Source organism: Passer domesticus, chromosome 3, assembly GCF_036417665.1.
Source record: "Passer domesticus isolate bPasDom1 chromosome 3, bPasDom1.hap1, whole genome shotgun sequence".
NCBI classification, from domain to species: domain Eukaryota; kingdom Metazoa; phylum Chordata; class Aves; order Passeriformes; family Passeridae; genus Passer; species Passer domesticus.
This window is the reverse complement of record NC_087476.1, coordinates 48,706,205-48,726,064: the sequence shown is the minus strand read 5'-3', so window position 1 is coordinate 48,726,064 and position 19,860 is coordinate 48,706,205. Positions and strand designations below refer to the sequence as shown.

At 37.9% G+C, this 19,860-nt stretch overlaps 1 protein-coding gene and 1 long non-coding RNA gene across 3 annotated transcripts in view; one reads left to right on the top strand and one right to left on the bottom strand.

Annotated features, from left to right (window-relative positions):
* The first annotated feature begins 1,381 nt into the window (after positions 1 to 1,381).
* Positions 1,382 to 19,860, top strand: part of FRK (fyn related Src family tyrosine kinase) — a 49,103-nt gene continuing 30,624 nt past the window's right edge. Inside the window, exon 1 of one of the 2 annotated variants that reach the window (XM_064412979.1) lies at positions 1,382 to 2,373. In XM_064412979.1, coding sequence (XP_064269049.1) covers positions 1,946 to 2,373 — 428 coding nt within the window. In that variant the 5' untranslated portion in view covers positions 1,382 to 1,945. The remainder of the gene's footprint in view (positions 2,374 to 19,860) is intronic. The other variant, XM_064412978.1, reaches the window with a different exon arrangement.
* Positions 7,608 to 19,860, bottom strand: part of LOC135296537 (uncharacterized) — a 104,445-nt gene continuing 92,192 nt past the window's right edge. The window contains exon 6 of the long non-coding RNA XR_010358621.1: positions 7,608 to 7,697. This is a non-coding gene — a long non-coding RNA (uncharacterized LOC135296537). The remainder of the gene's footprint in view (positions 7,698 to 19,860) is intronic.

Here is a 19,860-nt window from a genome sequence, read left to right as displayed (position 1 = left end):
AATATGCTATACTGAAAATTGTGAGATTACTTAGTAGTAGTTTCTAATATTCTTTGATTTCAGTAAATGTAATTAATTCTTTAAACAAGATTAATAAGGATAGCTTCTCTATCAATATAGGCTTTTCTTTCCTTTAGATAGTGTTATTTACACCAAGGAAAAGCAAATATCTCTTGGATATCTGTGTTCTTACTATTATGCAGTTAATAATTGCTGACAAAAATCATCTCCAGTGGTGCTTCAGAAATGAAATAAGATTATCATAATCTGCCAAATCAGCATAACTTTTTTCTATCAGACCCTAAAGATGATGAGGTTTAGTGGTGACTTATGTGTATGGTATTTCCTCCTTTATTTAATTTCTTCTGCAGCATTACAGAAGTGTGTCTAAGCAGTTCCCCATTCCTCTTCTGTGGACATGCACCTGATACTAACATTATCACTTTCAATGGAGATATCTTTTAGTCGGCCCACAGTCTTTAGTTTGTCAGTAGCCTACTGCCTCTGCTACTGGTCTCTTCACTCAAATGAATGAGAGACATGATGAAAGCAAGTGACTTTGATTTCTATTATTTAGGTGTTTTCTTTCTAGTAAAATAAAAACCACAGAAGTCAGCTTCCTGACCAAAAAAAAAAGGAAAGAAAAGAAAAGAAAAATATAGGACTTTGGTTTTTTAATCACCAGGAAGTTGTAAGTCCATGTGTGAGTTTTGATTGATCTCAATAAATAGACTCTGATCCGTAAGAGTTTGTCTCTTACTGAAATGCCACCACTGTGTGCAAACAGGCTATCACTGTATTTTCAGTGCTTCCTGTTCCTGTTCCAATCATTCTGTGTCCCCCTGGCTGTGGTGATTTCCAGGAGTTACAAAGCTTGGGTTGCACCACTGTGGTAGGACGGCCAACCCTTCAGCCTGCTTTGCCACAGCCACACGGTATCCAGACACCCAGGCTTGGTCTGTATGCTGGATTAGAGATACTTTAGAAATGGGAATATACTGGTTAATGCAGTGTCATTGTTTACAAGCTGACAGCCATTATTTTTATATAGGGTTGATTTAATCAACCAGTCACCTAGAGAAATGCTTTTTGGCTTGTGCCTTGGTTTCCTTAAAATGCAGAATAAGGAATGCCTTGAAATATACTGCTTTATTACTCTAAGCCGTATTTATTTGGTTTTCCTTGTAAAAAGTGCCCAACCCAGCTAAAAAAAAAAAAAGAAAAAAAGAAAAAAAAGCCATAGAGTTTGTTTGAGGGGCGGGTACTTGGCAGGGAATGCGCCTGGGTGTGAGTGAGGGCAGGAGCCACAGGTGCACTCCTGGTGAGGGCGTCTGCCTGTCTCAGGCGAGCAAAGGCTTCCCACTGCGAACTGAAACCAGTGCAAACCGGGAAGCAAAAAGAAATATTCATTCAAGCTGTCCACGTCAGATTGCTGAGGAAGCAGGCAGGTCAGTTTGGTTAATCATTGCCAAGACAGACATTCACCACTGATCATATGACCAGACCACATCCGAGATAAGAAAACACCCATCCCGAGCAGAAGGAATTGAAAAGCCTCCCTTATTTACATGTTCTGGCTTTATTGTTGTGCTGTAACAGAAGAGGCTCACACTTTGTCGGTGTTCTCAGAGCTCAGCCCAGCACAGCTGTTGTGTTGCTTTCCTTTTTCTGAAGAGGAAGTGAAAAATTCCCTCCATACGTGTGCTGGCACTTGAGTGCTTAGGTTTCACTCCCTAACTGGGAGCCGTCTGTAATGAGCTCTCCGTGGGACCCAGAGAGGAGCTTTCAGCCGTGCCAAGAGTCGTTTCATTTTATGTCAAAGGAGAAGGGGGAGAAGAAGTCTACAAAGAGCTAATATGTGGATGGTGCAAAAATTGGTCTAAGGGTGTTGCAAACAGGAAAAGCAAAAGAAAAGCAGAAGCAGAGGAAGCAACAAAGTATCAAGATGGGAAACTTCTTTCGGAAGCACTGTGCCTGTTTGAAGCCTTACCTTCCCTGCTTATTTGGGAGAAATGGTGAGCAGGAAGACAAAGGAGGCCAGGTCTTTGCCAACCTTGCTGTGATAAAACCTGATCTCCAAGCAGGACAGAAGGACTTAGAGAGTAAGATAAAAGAGAAACCTTTACCTCCACTGCCTGGCCAGGAGCTAGCAAACATTTGCAAATTTGTGGCACTGTTCGATTATGATGCTCGCACTGAGGATGACTTGAGCTTCCGAGCTGGGGATAAGTTGGAAGTGCTGAATGCATCCCATGAGGGATGGTGGTATGCCAAGCTTCTCCTGCCAGAGGGGTCAGTGTGTCCTGGCCGCAAGCTCACGGGCTACATCCCTGCCAACTACATAGCTGCTGACCAGAGCATCGAAGCTGAGCCGTGAGTAACCCACCCTGTGTGAAATGAAACTCTTCTCTGTTATGTTAAATGGGTTTGAGACAGGAGGTCATGGCCTTTTCTCTTGCTGGGTATTACCCTCCCACACTCAACCTCTGGTGGTCCTAGAGGTGGTAGCACTAGTTGGCATGGGCAAGGAAAAGACACCGTAGGCACAAGAAGATAAAATTACTGATGGCAGAGTGTGGAGGGGTTTTATTTTGTTTTAAATAATTTCCTTCTGTGATATACACTAATCAGTTGTTTAAAAATCACCTGGGAAGATCAAGTTGGTTACTGCTGTGATGGTTCATTAATTTTATTTGTATAAGAGTAAATGTGTATCAGACGATACCCAGAGAGTAGAAGTACATGACCCCTGCCCTGAGTAAGTGTTCAGCTTAACCAGTTGCAAAGTTACCAGTTAATCAGTCAAAGCAAGCTACCTTTACACCTTTTCATCTTCTTCCAAATGATGGGCGAGTCCCTAGCAGATAAGTTTCAAATGATTCCTTCTAGACTATGTGCATTTTCTCTGGAGGCAAATCTCTGCTCTCAGGACAAAATTAACTGCAGCGAGTACTGCAAAGGGCAAAAGCAGATGTAACAACAGAGTAGACATGAAGTTATTAAATTTTCACAGAGTTTAATTATCCATCCCATTTTCTTCTGCCCCTTCAAAGCGTGCCAGATCTTATTAAATATTCTGAAATAGATCAAGAATCACACAGAATCAGTTACTTTTCTCCTTAGTAATGATGAGTAAGGTCTGAATCAGACTGGGCTACACAATTACTTCTGTCTGTTGAAGTCAGAGTCAACATTTGCTGAAATAGGTCTGACTGCAGTTCCGGAGGTATATTTTGGAAAAAAAATTATCACTTTGTAAAAAAATGCCATAAGCGACATTCATTATTAGTCTCAGAATGAATGTTGACTTTAGAGGGATGGTGATGCAGCCTTTCTGTTAAATCTCATTTGAACCTGAAACATCATCTTCAACCTGATCTGCCCACTGTACTGCCACAGGCTAGGAAAATTGGCTCAGATATGATTATACCAGTCTTTTATCAGCTGTAGGATTTTTGCTAGAGGCATTTTAGGGCAACTCTAAGATTAATCTCTAACCTGAAGACCTTAATTTCCAGAGTTTGTCCAGCTGTTTCTATTTCTGTATTCAGGCAGACCATTTTCAATGGTCGTGTTCAAAAAAATTCTTCCAACTGGAGAAATTAATCTGCAGGGAAGGCATTTTCTGAATCACTAGATAAATGGTGTTAGGCTGTAATTTAGCTCAGGTTGGCCTTTGCTCTCTTTCAAGAGCTAGTTTTCTTAGAAGTCACTAGATTTCTTCATGCTGTTAATACTTTGAAAGTAATTTTTCTCAGTTATAAAACATCTCAGCTCCTAATGTCCTTATTTTTCTCTATCTAGAGCTTCAAATACAGAGTTAAGTTTGCCAAAGTGCATTGTTGTGTACCTCTGTTTTTTTACTTGTTACTGAATCAATTTTATTATTTTTTTACTTTTTCTTTATATACCTTTCTCCCTTTATACTAAAGACTCAGTTACAAGAAAAATTTTTTCTCTACAGATTGTTAGAACACTGGAGAGGAAACAATGGAGAGTTTTTCCAGCTCTCAGATGAAGTAATTTCTTCAAAATGGGCTTTTTATTTCACAGCAAGATTAATGTGGCTTAAACATGTTGTCTTTTCTCAGATTTCTTTCTAAGTCACTTGTCTTTAGTGATCTTCACATGTGTACAAGCCTGTCAGCCCACACACATATAACAATAGACAAACTGAGGTTAGAAGGGACCTCTGCAGGACATTTGAAGAGTCATCCCAACTCAAACATGGCCAAAATAAAGCTATACTTCTTTGCTTTGTTAGGCATTTCCAGTAGAGCTATTCATTGTCAAAATGAGGATTTTTATTGCTTTTTATCAAATTGGATGATCCCTTGCTACAATGTCTCCCAAGAATTCCCTTTCACCCACCCTCTGTAGTTTACACCTCAGTTATCCTAGCGAAACAGTAAGAACAAAAATAATGATGGTTTAAAGAGCCACCCTTTGTTTTCCCTAAGGATTGCAATTAGAAAAAAGGTTGTTCTAGTATCTCTTTTATTAAAATGTAAAGATTAAATAATTCTCTCTACCCCAACCTGAGTATATCTTCTCTCATCTCTCTATTTTGATTTTAATTCCCTTTGGTATTGGCGAATTTTTCATGGCCATGTTATAGACATTTGTGGAAATATGCAAAGTCTCTAATGCATCATTGCATCCTGTATGGCAGGGTCCTTTATGGTCCCAGCACAGAACTGACAAAGAATGGAAGACTCACAATCTTGTGTTTACCTGCCAAAATGCTCATTTACCATATATTTGCAGTGTGGTTTTATGCTTGCAATATTTGCCAGGCATAGTTGATCAACATTCTTTAATTGAATCACATTTTGTAGCACCAGCCAGCTTCTGTGTATCTGCGGAGACAACAGGAATTTTATTTCCGAATTGCATCTCCATCTCATTAGATAAAGAAACACTGGCTATTCTGTTCTGAGAAACAGACTTAATTCATGGTATGACTCCTAGGAAGCTTGGAAAGAAAACCAGACTGATCACATTCTTTAGCAGCTGATTTCAACATGCTTGTGTAGAAAATATTTTAAAAATTGCATTCATATGCATGCATGGTTACTCTGTAAAGTCACTCAAACAAAGGAATAGAGGGGCATGAAAGGTTCTACAGTGAGAGATGACAGGGCCACTCAGTAAGTTTAGCCAATAAATGCTTGAGAGCTGCGTGCAGAGTAGTCAAATTTCTTTTGCTTATCATTTCAGTTTTGTCTGTGACCTTCAAGGGTATTAACAAGCAAATCTATCTTGCCCTCTTTTATCAACATATTGACATGGTCTTTCTTATAGAGACAGTTAGAGATCAGATAGTCCATCTGGCACTGTGTTGTCAGTTCTGGCAGAGAATAATGCTGGGTCATTGCTTGTTCTCAACAAGTGCTGCGGCAGACCAGTTTGTCTGCTTGCTGTGTGTGAATTTTTATCAGGGAGAAAGGCATGGTTTTTTTTGGTTTTTTTTTTTTTTTTTTTTTTACTTTTCCTTGGTAAGAAAGAGAATGAAGTAAAGCAAGAAGGAAAGTAAGAAACTTCTTTAGATAACTTCCTTTTTCTTCCCGGGTGTCTCTGACTGTCCGATATGGCTGAGGTAGAGCTGATAAGGCGGATCAATGCCTGGGGGAAAGGGCAGAAAGGATTTGCAATATCTCATCTGGGAAAAACAAAAAATAAACACTATTCAGAACAAAGGCAATTTTCATGTATCCTTGGCTATCAGAACTAAGAAAGAATGAGATTTCTTTACTCAGTTGTTCTCTTTTGACCAAAGGTTGTTGGTAGAAGTTGTATGCTACAATTGAAGGGGACATTTTTTATATTTTGCTAGTATATTTATATTATATAATAGAACTAAATTATATCAAAAGTCAAACACTTCTTATTTGTGCGTGATTTCTTACTAAGAAAAAAATGTCATTTTTCTTCCTTCCTTTGGCTTAAGTGATCTCTTTCTAGGCGGATGACTTGGATGAAATTAGTAACAATCTGTGTGAATAGGGGAAAAAAAGGTAAATCCATGGCTTGACTTCTGTCTGCTGCATCATTTCAGTCCAAACATGTGCTGTACAAGATGAAATACATCCAAGAAGTGCACACCTGCTACAATGAAGTCTGTTTTGGACAGACTGAGGAAAAAAGGCCTTTCATTTTTGTATTTACCAGTAAAGCATCTTCTCATTGCTGAGCTCTTTTAGCACCTGCTGTACTTCTTATACCAAAAACAACCTGTAAGGTGAAGAGATCATGAAGGAATTGTGTTTAGTGTCTCTGGAGACAGGTGTATTCTCCTGGCCTCACCTGGGGTAGGGGCTACAAGGCAGCTGGGGAGTGGAAGCATTAATCTGGCAAACCATAGTCACATAGTGAACTTTCTCTTCATGAGGAGATAAATCTGGTACCATGAAAACATTCTTTTATATTATGTCTGACCAAAAGCAGACACAAACTATGCTAATGATAAATTAGAAACTGTGAGAGCACTTGGTGCTTTTCTTCTTTCTGTGTCACAGGTAGCAGTCAAAACCATGAGCCAGACAGATTTTTCATTTCTAAGATAGTTTGAATGAGGCTGTATCTGCTGCATCCCATGAATTTGGAATTATCTTCTTTCTGTGTTTAGACATATAACACTTGGAAAGCAGAAAATGTTATTGGAGATAGAATCACATAATTTAATTTGCACATCCAACAAAGGATGTTCAGAAAGAACAACTTGACAAATACCAAAATCTGAATTAAAATAGAGATCTTCTTGGCAAAGAGTGTGACCTTCCTGTCTCAGTGCTCTTGTTCTGTGTCTGTTATTCTGCACTACAAACAGGAACCATAGTAACATATTCACCTGCTCGTGTTTTATTACTGCCAGTTGTTTAAACTAAACAAGAAAGTGACATAGTGCAAATTGTTCTGGATGAGAAATACAGCCCAGCTCTACAGTTAATAAAGCCAAAATAAAAGAAAACACCTCACTTTTGGAGTGACATGAATTCTGGTTTTGATAGAGGAAAGACAGATTGTTCTTGGAGGGGGCTCTCACCTGCCATCATGATGGACCTGTTGTCTGTTTATTGAAAGACAGTTTACAATCATAAAATCATAGAATCACTGAGGTTGAAAAAGACCTCTAAGAGTCCAACCGTTAACCCAGCACCACTGTGTTTGCCACTGGCCCCAAGAGCCACATCCACATGCCTTTTGAGCACTTTCTGGGATAGTGATTCCACCAGTTCTCCAGGAAGCTTGTTCCCGTGCTTGACAATCCTTTTCATGAAGAAATTTTTTAAAATAACCAATCCCTTTCCTTGGCACAACTTTTCCTCTCTTCTTGTCATTTATCTGGAGGAGACTGACTCCCACCTCACAACAACCTCCTCCCAGGTAGTTACAGAGAGCAATGAGATCACTCCTGAGCCCTTTTTTCTTTAGACTAAACAACCCCAGCTCCCTCAGCTGCTCCTCCTCCTAGTGCTCCAGACCCTTCCCCAGCTCCACTACCCTTCTCTGGACATGCTTCAGGATCTCAGTGTCCTTCTTGTAATGAGACAGTCCAAAACTGAACACAGGACTTACCAGTGCTGAGTACAGAGCTGGTCCAGCTGGCCACATCATTGCTGATACAGGCCAGGGTGCCATTGGCCATCATTCATTCCATGTGTTCATGCCAGCATTATTGACACAAGACTGCTGTGCTGAGAGAAGCAAATTTGTGCAAATTCCTAGTAGATTGGGTCGAAAAAGATCATTGCAATTACTTTTAACTTTTTTCAGTTTCAAAAATATTTATCTCTTATATGTTATGTAGGTATTTCCCAGCTGGTGGAAACTGAGCCCCAGACCTAATCAATTAAACCTCACCAGCCAATTCCACAGTGAGCTTTATAAACAACTGTCTGAAAGCAGAAGTGTCTAGTAGGTTATTTTTGTCAATCTCCATAGTTGCTTCACCTTCTGTTACCTGCCTCAGCTTTAACTATTTCATACATTGACTGAATTTCAGTTACTGTATGAGAACAATAAAGCTTTCACTGGGCTGACCATTTTTAGACTTCCTGTGAAGTCAGGCTTTTGGGGTTTCGTTGGTTCATGTGGGTCATTTTTTCAAAGTGGTATTTACAGTCAAAATGTCTAGAGAATTTTTTAAAAGTGAAACCTTGGATTCTACTGAATACCTCAGAAAACTGAATGTAATCCACTGCAGCTTCTGTGTGCTCCCTCTCTCTTGCTCTTGCAGTTCCTTATTCTGTCACAGTACAAACTCCTGAGGACACCACCAGAATTACCACTGACCCTTGTACTGAAATGAACTTGTAAAAATTGTTCATTCCTAAATGACTGCACAAAGTTCTAGTAGTTTGTTTGCACATTCTTGGAACCTGCCAAGTACAAAATTAATTCTTAATTTTTTTTTTTTTTTGTTGAAAAGGTGTCTATCACCAAAATATGCCTTTAGTATGAAACATTGAAAAGCCTATATGTGAAATTCCATCTTTTCTTTCAATAGATGTACTTTATCCATGGGGGTTTCTTGTGTGTGTGCATACATGTGTACATGCAATATAGAGAAAGTTTATATGACTGATGTTTTTAAGATCTTGCAATACAGCCCTGTGAGATGAGGTGTGTATTGCTAAGCTAGATCATGGTTTTGATGTTTTTTGACCTGGGAGTGCCTTTTTTGAATTTAAAGAATGGAGTACTGCAAAATGACCATTAAATCAATAATTTAACTTCTTTAATGGTAGTTAAGCATTCCAGTCTTGTCTTCAAGCACATATCAAACATTGACTTAAAATCTGCTTATTTCTTAAATATTCAAAGACTATATTGAACACAGAGGTAAACGGTTTACTAAACTGTAAAATGACACATTTTTTTCATGTGCCAGTACTATTTATACATCCATGTGCATATCCATGTTCAGAAAATGTGTCTCTGCTCAGAAAAGTGGAAAGAGTTATGGCATTGTACATGAGCAGTTCAGTTCATGAAAACTTGTCTAATTAAGGTCACCCGTTTTCTGGCAATGTGGTTTCCTAAATATATGTGTCTATTCAAATTCTGAGAACTTAGGAAGTTTTATTCTACCCTGTCTTTATTCAAAATTAGTGTATTATATACTATAATCACTAGCTACTAGTTTTCATTACCCTATTATGAAGAATATGACAATGAATCATGTGGACACCAAAAAAAATGTCCCTAAAACACATCCTGTAAACACAGCTAGTTAGCTTTCCCTAAGGTTTGGTGGCCTTTACAGTGCATCTTAGAGAAAAAAGGAAAAAAAATGGCCACATACTGGTCATAACAACTTGATAGTCCTGTTTGGTGGGGATTTTTTTCTGACTCAGTAGGAATAAACATTGTGCATGCTAGCATAGACTAGTTGTGTTTGAGTAATGTTGTTGGCAAAAACATTTTCCAGGTATTGTACAGTGTTTCTTCAAAAGCTGTCTTTGATGGCTCTCTGCCCAGGACAAAACAGAGCTGTGCAGAGCTGAGTGATCTCTGAGCAGGTTTAGAACTGAGAAATGGCAACCAACAGTTCAGCCAGGCTAAGAAATCCCAAAGCTGGGCTCATTTTAAACAAACTAGGTCAGGTATCTCTGTGAAGAATTATTTTGTCACATGTGAAAAGCACTGTTGGTTATAGAAGACTTTCTTTGTGTAAGATTCCATCTGTACTGGAGAGATTAAGACATAAAAACATAAGAGATACCCTACAAGGTTAAACCAATGGCTCTCTCTAGCCCCATTGCTTTCAGAAAGGATTTTCTGAAAAGTGCACAAGCCCATCTACTTTCTTTGGTCTCTTACCTTTGTACTTCACCGCAGGCTGGAAGTGTTGTATAAGCAAAGTCAAGGGTACATCACTGCCACATCTAATTACAGACCTATTGTCAAGTCTGCTTAGCAAAACCATAGGTGTTGACACTGCACAGCTCTGTATTTCTGTTGGTGGGCAACCACCAAGCCATTAGGACAAAAAACAACCTCACAAAAAACCCTCTCATCTCTGCGGAACATTTTATATTTCTAAACAAGTGTTTGGCTTTTTTTTTTTCCTAGATTGCTGATTGCTTAGTCATGAGTGACACAAAAAAAGGCATGCTGAAAATAGGCACAAAAGGAAATGGTAGCGCTGCACAGGTCCCTGTGACATTCAGGGACTGGTCCTTTACAGATCTCACCTATCTCCCCCATCCACACTAATGCCTCTAAGTCAACCCAGTGCTGCAGTCATCAATGACTTTAGCCTCACAGATTTATCCATTAATTATTTTGCTCCCTACCAAAGATGCAGTGTCAAACCCAGAATATGTCCTGCTATTATCCTAAAGACATTGTGTTTTAACATGAGATTATAGCAGACATTTCAAAGATCTTGATACTGAGTGACCTTCCAGCAGCATAGTTTAGATGACACAAAATTTACCTGCACTTTAATTTAAAAATAGATTAGTGGAGAAAATATGATTCATCAGACTCAGATGCTTTTCTGTAGTAAAATGTTTTGTTCTTTTTCAAGAAGGTATGCATAGTAGAGAAAGAATATAATTTATTGAATAATATTGTTTAAAAAGGACAAAATATTATTACATATTTACTACTCTGTGTAAGAAGAAAAATAAATTTTCAGTTATGTTTAAACAATACTATATAGGATATATTTGAAAACCCTTCTTGTGTTAAATCTTTAAAAATAAGTAATTAAACTTCTTTACATAAGAAGTTTGTCCTTCATCAGAATTTTCTTAAATGTTGACATTCAGGTTTTCAACTCATATCTGTGTAAAGAAAGCCATGAGTGTTATAAGAAATTAGAACGGAAATTTACATCTTTGCAGTTTTCTCTATCATTTAAACCATATAGAAATACATACTTTTTTTTTCATGCTGGTACACTAATGTTGATCAATAAAAACTGGTGAAACAAATCAGTGATTTAAGTGATAAGTGATAGCTCCATAAAGGATTTCAGTAACTGACATTCTACTACTTCTGTATTACAGTGTACTCTGTAATAATTAACCTTATAAATTTATCTGCAGTAATGTCAGTAAGAATTTTTCCTTAGCTTTTTCTCACTAAATTAGATATATTCCTTGCTTAATTAACATTTTTTCCCTGTATTTATACCATAAAAACTTTTGCAGCACAGCTTCTTAAACCTCTGCAAAAGAAGAGAAAAAAACTGCAAAAGAAGAGAAAAAAAAGAAATCTAAGACTCACATGTGGGAATGAATATATACCATGAATTTCAGAAATGTTGAGAACTCACTAACCCAGTTTTCCTTTTGAAATTACTGATCTTTTCAGTCTCTGTAAAGGAACATGGAAGGAGCTTTGCTCCTCTAAGGGTGTGTAGTGAAGGGAGCCATACACAAGAACATTCAGACAAACCTAAGAGGCACACGAGGTGGTGGTGATGAAGAGGAGCTGCTCAGTTGCACTGACAGAGAAGGGTATGTGGAGTGTGGGAACATTTCTTTTTAGGATTATCTGAGGACCTTGCCAACAAGGAAGAGGAGGGAGACAAACAGACAGCAAAACTGGCAAGTTAATGTTAACAAAGACAATAAGCAGACATAAAGTCAGTCACACCAGCTGATGAGCTACCAGGAAATGACAGGCAAACTCGGACTATGCAACTGGTAAGGATGTAAACCTGGGGGTTCAGGATGTTATTCCAGAATAATAACTTGATTATAATAAGATAATGATTAGTTTTCTGAATATGTGCAAGGAAAGAAAAGAGAAAATGAGATCTTGTTATTGCAGAGCTAAAGTACTTGAAAAATCACCCAGAAACTTCCTGTGATGCTGACATAACTCTTACATGGTGTGGCAATATCTTGCAAAAGAAATCTGTGTGAGGGTCTTGGTCTGATAATACACACACTGATATGGAGTTCGATGTGCTCCAGCTTTACTTGTGGAAGTCAAAGGTATCTGTATTGTGTCACCCTTCACATCTGTCACCCTGAAAAGGATAGTTTGAAAGGTGGGAGACCTTTTATTTAAGTAATTTGTCCCCCCATGAAAAAACCTGTCCTTTGACTTAGAGTCACTTGAGGATGCCAGACTGCACAGTTTCTTTATAAGTCCCTCTGGGGACAGAGTGTCTTGGCTGTCCTCCCCTGAAAGCTGACCTGGCTGAGGACACAAGTCTACCAGACTTCTGGCAATAGTCCGAAGTGTGAACCCAACTGAATGTCCAAGAGAGAGCTCTACACAATACAGATGAAGATATCTGCTCTGCCACCAGTGTCTTGGGCAGGCATGCGGGCTATTTGTTTCTCAGGGTTTCTGTATTATTTCTGTACTGAGTTTCTCTGTGAGAAAAGAAAATAATTTCTCTGGAAAGATTTTCTCAAGAAAATCAATTGAGTGCTTTTGGAAGCTGTAATGGTTTAAGTGCATGTATGATTGAAAATTTTCTTGTCTATTTGAGTTTCCCATGGTGTTAAATCAATTCATATTATTTGTGTTCTCTGTACTGTTAACATTAAGGCTACCTCAAGATTTCCACTTTGTTCCTTGGTTATGAACAGCAGAGTTATTGCTACTTTTACAGTATATTATATCAGTGTAAAAGTACAAATGTGTACAAGTACTACTAACATTTATGTTAGATTTTACTTTTTAATTTGAAAGACTCTATGCAACAGAAATAGGATCTCAAGAATGTATTTTAAGTTTGGGTTTCTTTATTTTTTTTTGAAAGAGGTGATTATATGGCTGTATTTCACACTCCAAATCCTAAAGTAATGGGTGTTAAAGACAGTGGTAGCCTTTCATTGACTCCAAATGCAAGTCGTTTCAGAGCAAGCTTTAAGTGCAATGGAACTCTTATTCAGGTGCAAAACTACAACAGAGAATAAACGTGTACAATTGAACTTAATCTCTGAAATGGGACTTGTGTAACTAAAACATCACAAAAAGCAATATGATATCACTTTCACCTACTATTTGTTTTCTCATATAGAAGAACTTCAGAGCAGATTAAATAATACAGCATGCAGATGACTAATATAGTGGAGAATGAGTACAAATGTTAAAAGTAATTACACAATATCTAAACAGGGACTCACAAAATGAGAGGAATTTGTGGATATTTCCAAAAATTAATGCTATCAGATTGTGATTTGTTTCCTGTTGTGCAGTGAACCCAGTATTGGGTGAGCTATGCTAAATTACATAGCTCATGCCCTTGGCCTCATAAAACTATTCCTGCAGGAGAAACAGTCACTTCCAGTCATTACTGAGTGCAAGAGTGACCAAAGGTGCAATGGTTTGTCATCCTGCAGCAGACTCAGAGCAAATCAATTTCCATGTTTGCAGCGTGATCAGCTGCCATTATCAGCTACTGAAAAATGAGTGTAGTATTATTTGTAATCCCTTACAACAGGTGACAGTACGGTCATGGCCCACCATGTCCTTGTCGGAAAGGTTTACACAAAATGTGCCACAGATTTTTAGACTAATGCACAAGTAATCTTAGTATTTATGTTTGCAAGATAGTAAATTTGCTTTAGACTGGAAGAGGAAATGCCTGCCATTGTGATGGGCTTAAACCAATTTGCTTGCTATTGAATTTTCCCTCTTCTAAACAATCCCACACAGTTACTTTACTGTAAAAGCCGGTGAAGCCCTGACAGGCCCTTTATTTAGGGTGCTCTATTTAGAGTCCTTTATTTGGGGCACAGCTCTTTATTTGTTACGCTGAAAACAGTGGCGTAACAGAAAACAAAGATATTTCTTGGACCAAAACAGACTTTAGAGGCTCAGAGTCCGTTTTGACATATCTGTTGCCCTCTTCACATGAGAAAGTAATCTCCTGCTGTTTCTTCATCTCTGCCCCAGTGATTTGTTAGTGAAGCCTGGGGCTCCTTTTGTGTCTCAGATACACATAAGGTCAGTCTGGCAGGGTAGGTGAGAGTTTTATGTTTGCAGCCATTGGGATTGTGTGGAGTAAGCTAGTGTTCAGTATTACAATCCAGTTGTCAGTGATTAGTAAATTGAAACCATCTGTTTTTAAAGACACTACTGTCACGGACATATTTTATGAAAAATCCATTTGCTAGGATCTTTTCTCCTGAGAAGCTGGAAAGCTTCAGCTTCTCCATGTCTTGCTGCTTTGGAATGTGATTTGGAAATTGTTTACCCAGCATGTGAAATTGTTTTTACTTGATGACCAATGACAGCCACCTGTGTCGAGGCTGTGAACAGTCACAAGATTTTATTATCATTCCTTTCCTTTACAGCCTTCTGATGGATCCTTTCTCTCTATTCTTTTCAGTATAGTTTTAGTGTAACATTTTAATATAATATAATATCATAATATAATAAGTCAGCCTTCTGAAACATGGAGTCAAGATTCTCATCTCTCACCTCACCTTGGGACCCCTTTGAACACAACCATACACTACACAATGAAAATGTGGTGAATCTCCTCCTTCAGTCTAGAAGTATAAAGACTTTTTTTCTGGCAATAACCTGCAAATTCCCATCTTGCTACAAAGAAATGATAGCAAAAGTAATGCCTAATTTTGGTGGTAGGCTCAGAGACATTCTGTCCCCAAAATATTACCTCTGTTTATTAAAGTCCTATGCCTTCCATATTACAGTATTTAAGCATCTATGCACATTGTAAATTCCAGCAAGATAGTGACTATAATATATTAGAAACATAGGTTTAAATTGCCTTGTTTTAGCTAAAGGTCCCCTTTTATGTGGATGAACATATCACTTGTGTTCTAGTGCACATATTCATTATCAAATAAGTATAGGACGAGAGAAAGGAAAAATGTCTCCTTTCTCCTGGAAGAAAGAAGCAGAGAGGTTCCTCAAGAATCCTTCATTTTAGCTTTGTATGAAATCAAAGTATACCCTGAAATAATGTAAAGAATATTGCTTGGTTTTGTCTTGTGTTCAGATAACCTAATCACTTCTGAACAGAATTAAAAGGAAAAAAATTTGTTATATTTTGTTGGAACTTCTGTTTGAAAATAGAACAAAAAAAATTTACATTTTAAAAATATTCAAATGGAGTACTTTCTCAAATTCAACTATAATATTTTGTTTAGAAAATAGATGGAGAAGTATAATTTAATTCTCTTTTCCTTTTTGCTTCTATGCCTCTTCTCATATTGCCTCTTATATTCTGCCATGTCACCAATAAAAATCTCTCAAGTCTAACATAAATTTAGTGTTTCTGGAAAAACACCAACCAGTCAGCTATATCTGCTGACAAGAACACTATGAAAATGTTATCCAAAAGCCAAGAGCAAAATGGGATCTGTTATTTTCCAAAACTGTATTTCACACTGTAATGGTTATTCAAAGAAAAATCGCAATGTTGATCTCAAAGTGTGGAAAATACAGCAAAACTTAGTGCGTGTTACGACAGACAGTCACTTTCAAACATACAGACAGACTTTTAAAAACATAAACTAGTGTTGCTCAGTTGCTTTGATAGATCTCTGCTGCTTACATGGTGCAGAAATGAGCCCTTTTTTTATACAACTATTTTATATATGTCTATTCACATGTTCTGTGTTTTCCTCTGTGGAAAGAAAACAAACTTATTCCATCCACTGTGAAAAGACTCAGAAGCTCCAAGTCCCACACACAATGCACACAAGATAGTCTTCATTTTAGTTTGTGACAAGTTATTCAGCAACAGGGTTCTGAGCAATATGCATGACTCAGTTCTTTCCATATGAAGCAAATTCATTGTAGTTGCCAAAGGCTAAATGTGATGCCTGACATAACTGTTCCTGAAAACCTGAATTTCTGGTTTCACTTGGAGGGAATTAGATTCTTATTGTGGTAAATAAGTAATCAGAATTGTGCTGTATCACTGTATATAAACAGTTTAAATTTTTTTTCATTCAACTCTAAGTCAGGTACTCTCTGCAATGTGTTAAGATCTCAGATGATTTACTTATGTAGACAGAGAAGGGTGTTGTTATAGAAATGTTTTTGCACAACCTCTCCTGACTCACTTTTTGCTGATGGTACTTTGGTGAATGAGGTTTAAAGCAATGACTCCTAGACAATAAATATCTGATGAAAACTAATGTCAAATCATTATTTTGGCAAGTACAAAAATGAGTGGTGTGATGAACTAAGAAAGTGACAGAGAAAAAATCTGTGTAGAGCAATCCTCACAGTAGAGAGTTAGTCTGTGAAATTGTTTAAGGGATATTCTGTAAAATTGTTTTCCCAAGTAGGACTGAAATGTCTGCCAAAGGCCAGGCTCCCTGTGGGAACAGGGTAAGATGAAAACCAGCATTTATTGAGCAGTGCAGCAGCTCAGCAGCAGGCTACAGCCCTTGGGCACTGAATGCAGTCCTCAGCTATGTCTTTCTTTTCTCATTATTGTCTGCTAACTCTGACTTTCTTCCCTCTATCCATCCACTTGCTAATTCTTTGGTCCTCTCAGCTTTGAGTTTTTACTGTCCAGTTTTCTTCCTTCCTCCCTTAATGTCCTATGACTTCCTTTACCATTAGCTTTAGATTCCTTCCTCTTAAATTTTGTCCTCCCATGTACCCTTCAGTATCTGGTAGTAAATGACAGAATTAAAAATTATCCCAGGCATGTCTGTAGAAAAGTAATGAGGAAGAGCTCTGCCTGAAAACCAATCTTAGGTTTTCTGGATTCTGCCCAATTAAAGTCTGCAAGCCCTAGAGAGATCCCTGAATTTCAGCTGTTTAGATTCTTAGCCCATTTATGGAAAGGTCTGTGTTTTTGAAAATGGTCTTGAAAGGAATCTTGCTGGCAAGTGTTCATCTTTATGGTTTACCAGACTAAAGATTTTTCTGGATTTGGTTGGTTCTATCTCATATGTTTTAGGGTTTTTTTTGTTTTGCTGTTGTTTTTGTTTTGTGTGAGTTTTTTGTTGATTTTTTGTTTTGTTTTGTTTGGTTGTTTTTTTCCCCTGGAAACTGTCATCAGGTTCATTGTAGACTATACAGGGAAAAATTGAATCAGCCAGCGCTCATCTCCCACTCTATCCTTCATTCATACACCTCATCATTTGTAAAGCACATTTTTTTTTAGGTATGTTACGTCTGGAAGGCTTTCATCTATGCAGTGATATTTCCTAATTTTTAGAAAAATCAGCTCTTGAATCAATGCTATTACTTCATTAGTCTTAGAATTAAAACAACCTAATATTTTCTATCAGAAGAGCTTGTTTATTTGCTTTTAACTTTTCCTGGCTTTACCTGATTGGGTGTGAATTTTCCAGGATTGATCCCAGGATTTATACCAGGCACTGATGAGGCACAGGGTGCCTCTTCCTCTGTCTGGAAACAAAAAATGTGGCTCAGAACAATACAAGAAATTTTTTGTTCGTGTACGTTGGAGAAAGGGCTTGATATTTAGTAGGGAAGATTGGTGCATTAAAAGTATGTGCTTTTTTGTTATCTAAGAAAACTTTGCTTCAAAATAACCACAGCTTTGAAAATAAAATTATATTTTATAGTAGTAACTGAACATATTATTAAAATTTGACAGCTGCGTTCTCTATTTTTGATATTTTGGGAAAACCCAAAAGTGCTTAGAGCCTTCCTGTCAGCGTAGAGAGGACTTGCTGGTGGCTCCCTTGGTAAACTTCTGCCCCTGTTTCTGCACTATTCTTTACTCACAGCAGAGTGCAAACATGGCATGGATTAAAAGCTGGTTCAGCAGCCTTCTTTGTCCTGCATGGATGACAGCAGAGAAGAGTGGTGCACACAAGCCTGTTCAGGTTTCCATGTGCTGAGTAAGGGCAGTGGTCACAGGGTGGTCATATGATGAAAGTAGTTGAATAAGACCCTGGAGGATCTCTCTTCAGCTTTCCGTGATGTCTCCTTGTCTTCTGTGACACAGAAGTTAGTGCCTATTGCTGTCCAAATAAACCACTACATACTGCAAATGTTAAAGTCCTGAAAGGCAGGCCCTGGACTTTTCAAGTTGGACATCCAAAATTAGTAGAAAATACTCACAAAATTTTCATATTGCCTTAGTCCCTTTCTGGGCTGTTTCACCACCGCAGAAAGTATATTACAAGGAAAAGAGCCACAAAAAGAATTTAATGCATATTTGTAGAGCATTTGGATATTACAGTAATGAACACTGTAACAGAGGCTGCTAGGAAAGAAGCCATTCATGTAATTTTGTAACTGGCATGGAGAGCAGATGCTAAACAATGTAAATTGTTTAAAACAGTAAATGAACTCTATCTATGCAATGACAAAACAAAATAGAGGGTAACTATTCTGTGAGGAGCATTCATATTAACACTGTAGGGAGCACTGGATATGACCATGTAATTAAAGATGGTATCACAGTGGATCTTCTGAAAATGGCTGAGTGGATGCCATGAAAGCAATATTAATATTATCATCTCCTAACTTTGAAGTACTTCAGTGTGCAGTTAGAGCTTTCTATGACAGTAGATTCTGAGGAATTTAAAATGCAAACTTCATATGCTGTTGGAGCTTTTTTGTATTTGTTTTAGCTCTTACACAAGCTTTCTTCATTGTAGAAGAAACTGGGATATATGTGGTTTCAGTATAGAGAGTATCTAGGTTGTTTTTTTTTTTTTTTTTTGTCTTCACCCAAGAATTTTGCTCTAAATGCAATAATTCTTTGCTTTTCTCAATCAAAGAAACCTATTGTCTTCAGCCTAGTACTACAGACACAGTTAACACACTTGAGTTAATCTGGAGGGCCAGATAACCTTTTTGTCAGCACCATTTGTTCCCTAATGGAGACTTCTGGTTGAGAACTACAGGAATCTCAACAAACCCTCTCAGCTGTTGACATTTAACAGCCTCAAGAGACTTACTGCAACATGAGAAAGTAAGTCCCAGTTGTAAGCACTTATGAAAAGCGAGAAGCAAGATACCCTTATGCCACAAAGTGCTGATCCAGGATAGGATTGTGTAGTTCATTTTAACATCTTCAGTAATTTCTGAAAATGAATATTATGTGACTTATCTGCTGTTATTCATTCTGTTGTTTCTCCTTACTATTTTTCAGCATTTTTTGCCCTTTCCTCCCTCTTAATTCCTGTTGTAATGATCACAGCTTCTATATGTGGTTTTACCTTACTGTTGATTCAGCCCTCAGGGCTTTTGCTTTTAACTGAACATTAAGAAAATTAGGAGCATGTCACAGACCTCTGCTTTTAGCCTTATCTTACCTCCAGCGTCCTGCAACTTGAATGAAAAACTGAAATAATCTCCCCATATCCCAGCTACAACTGCTTACTTAAGGAAATTCAGTGACTTCAGATATGACATTGTAGAGTTAATTCTGACTTTTCTCCTGTGCATACTAAATCTAAATAATGGTAGAGGATAAAAGTGGGAAACTGGTGAGCCTTAAAGGAAATGGGTGAAAAACTTTTGCATCATTTTCTCTGCTGGTTTTCAGTGGGAATAACAAAAGAGCATTGAGGGATCTGCTGGGATTTCCAAGAAAGTTAAAGATTGCAGCTGTTATTTCAGTCTCAGTGTTTAGCTTGGTCATGACCATCTTACCCACATCCCAAAGGGGGATGCTCACAGAGTCCTTAATCATAAATTTAGAGTTTCTGTTGGAATACAATTGTGAAGGATCTGTCCAAGGAGTGACATGTCCAAAGAAATATTTTGTCTGGCCCATGAGTGCTTTGGCTAAGGCTCAGCACACACCTTGTGTTAGAGTCAGGATTTAGCATGTTAGGGATTCAGAAGAGACCAAGAAGACAGGTTGAATGTAGGGAAGTGTGAGGCCTGTGAAAGGGGTGTCCAAGGAATGGCAGGCTGCCAAAAAATATTTCCCCTGAGAGCATTTTCATCTGGAGCATGGCT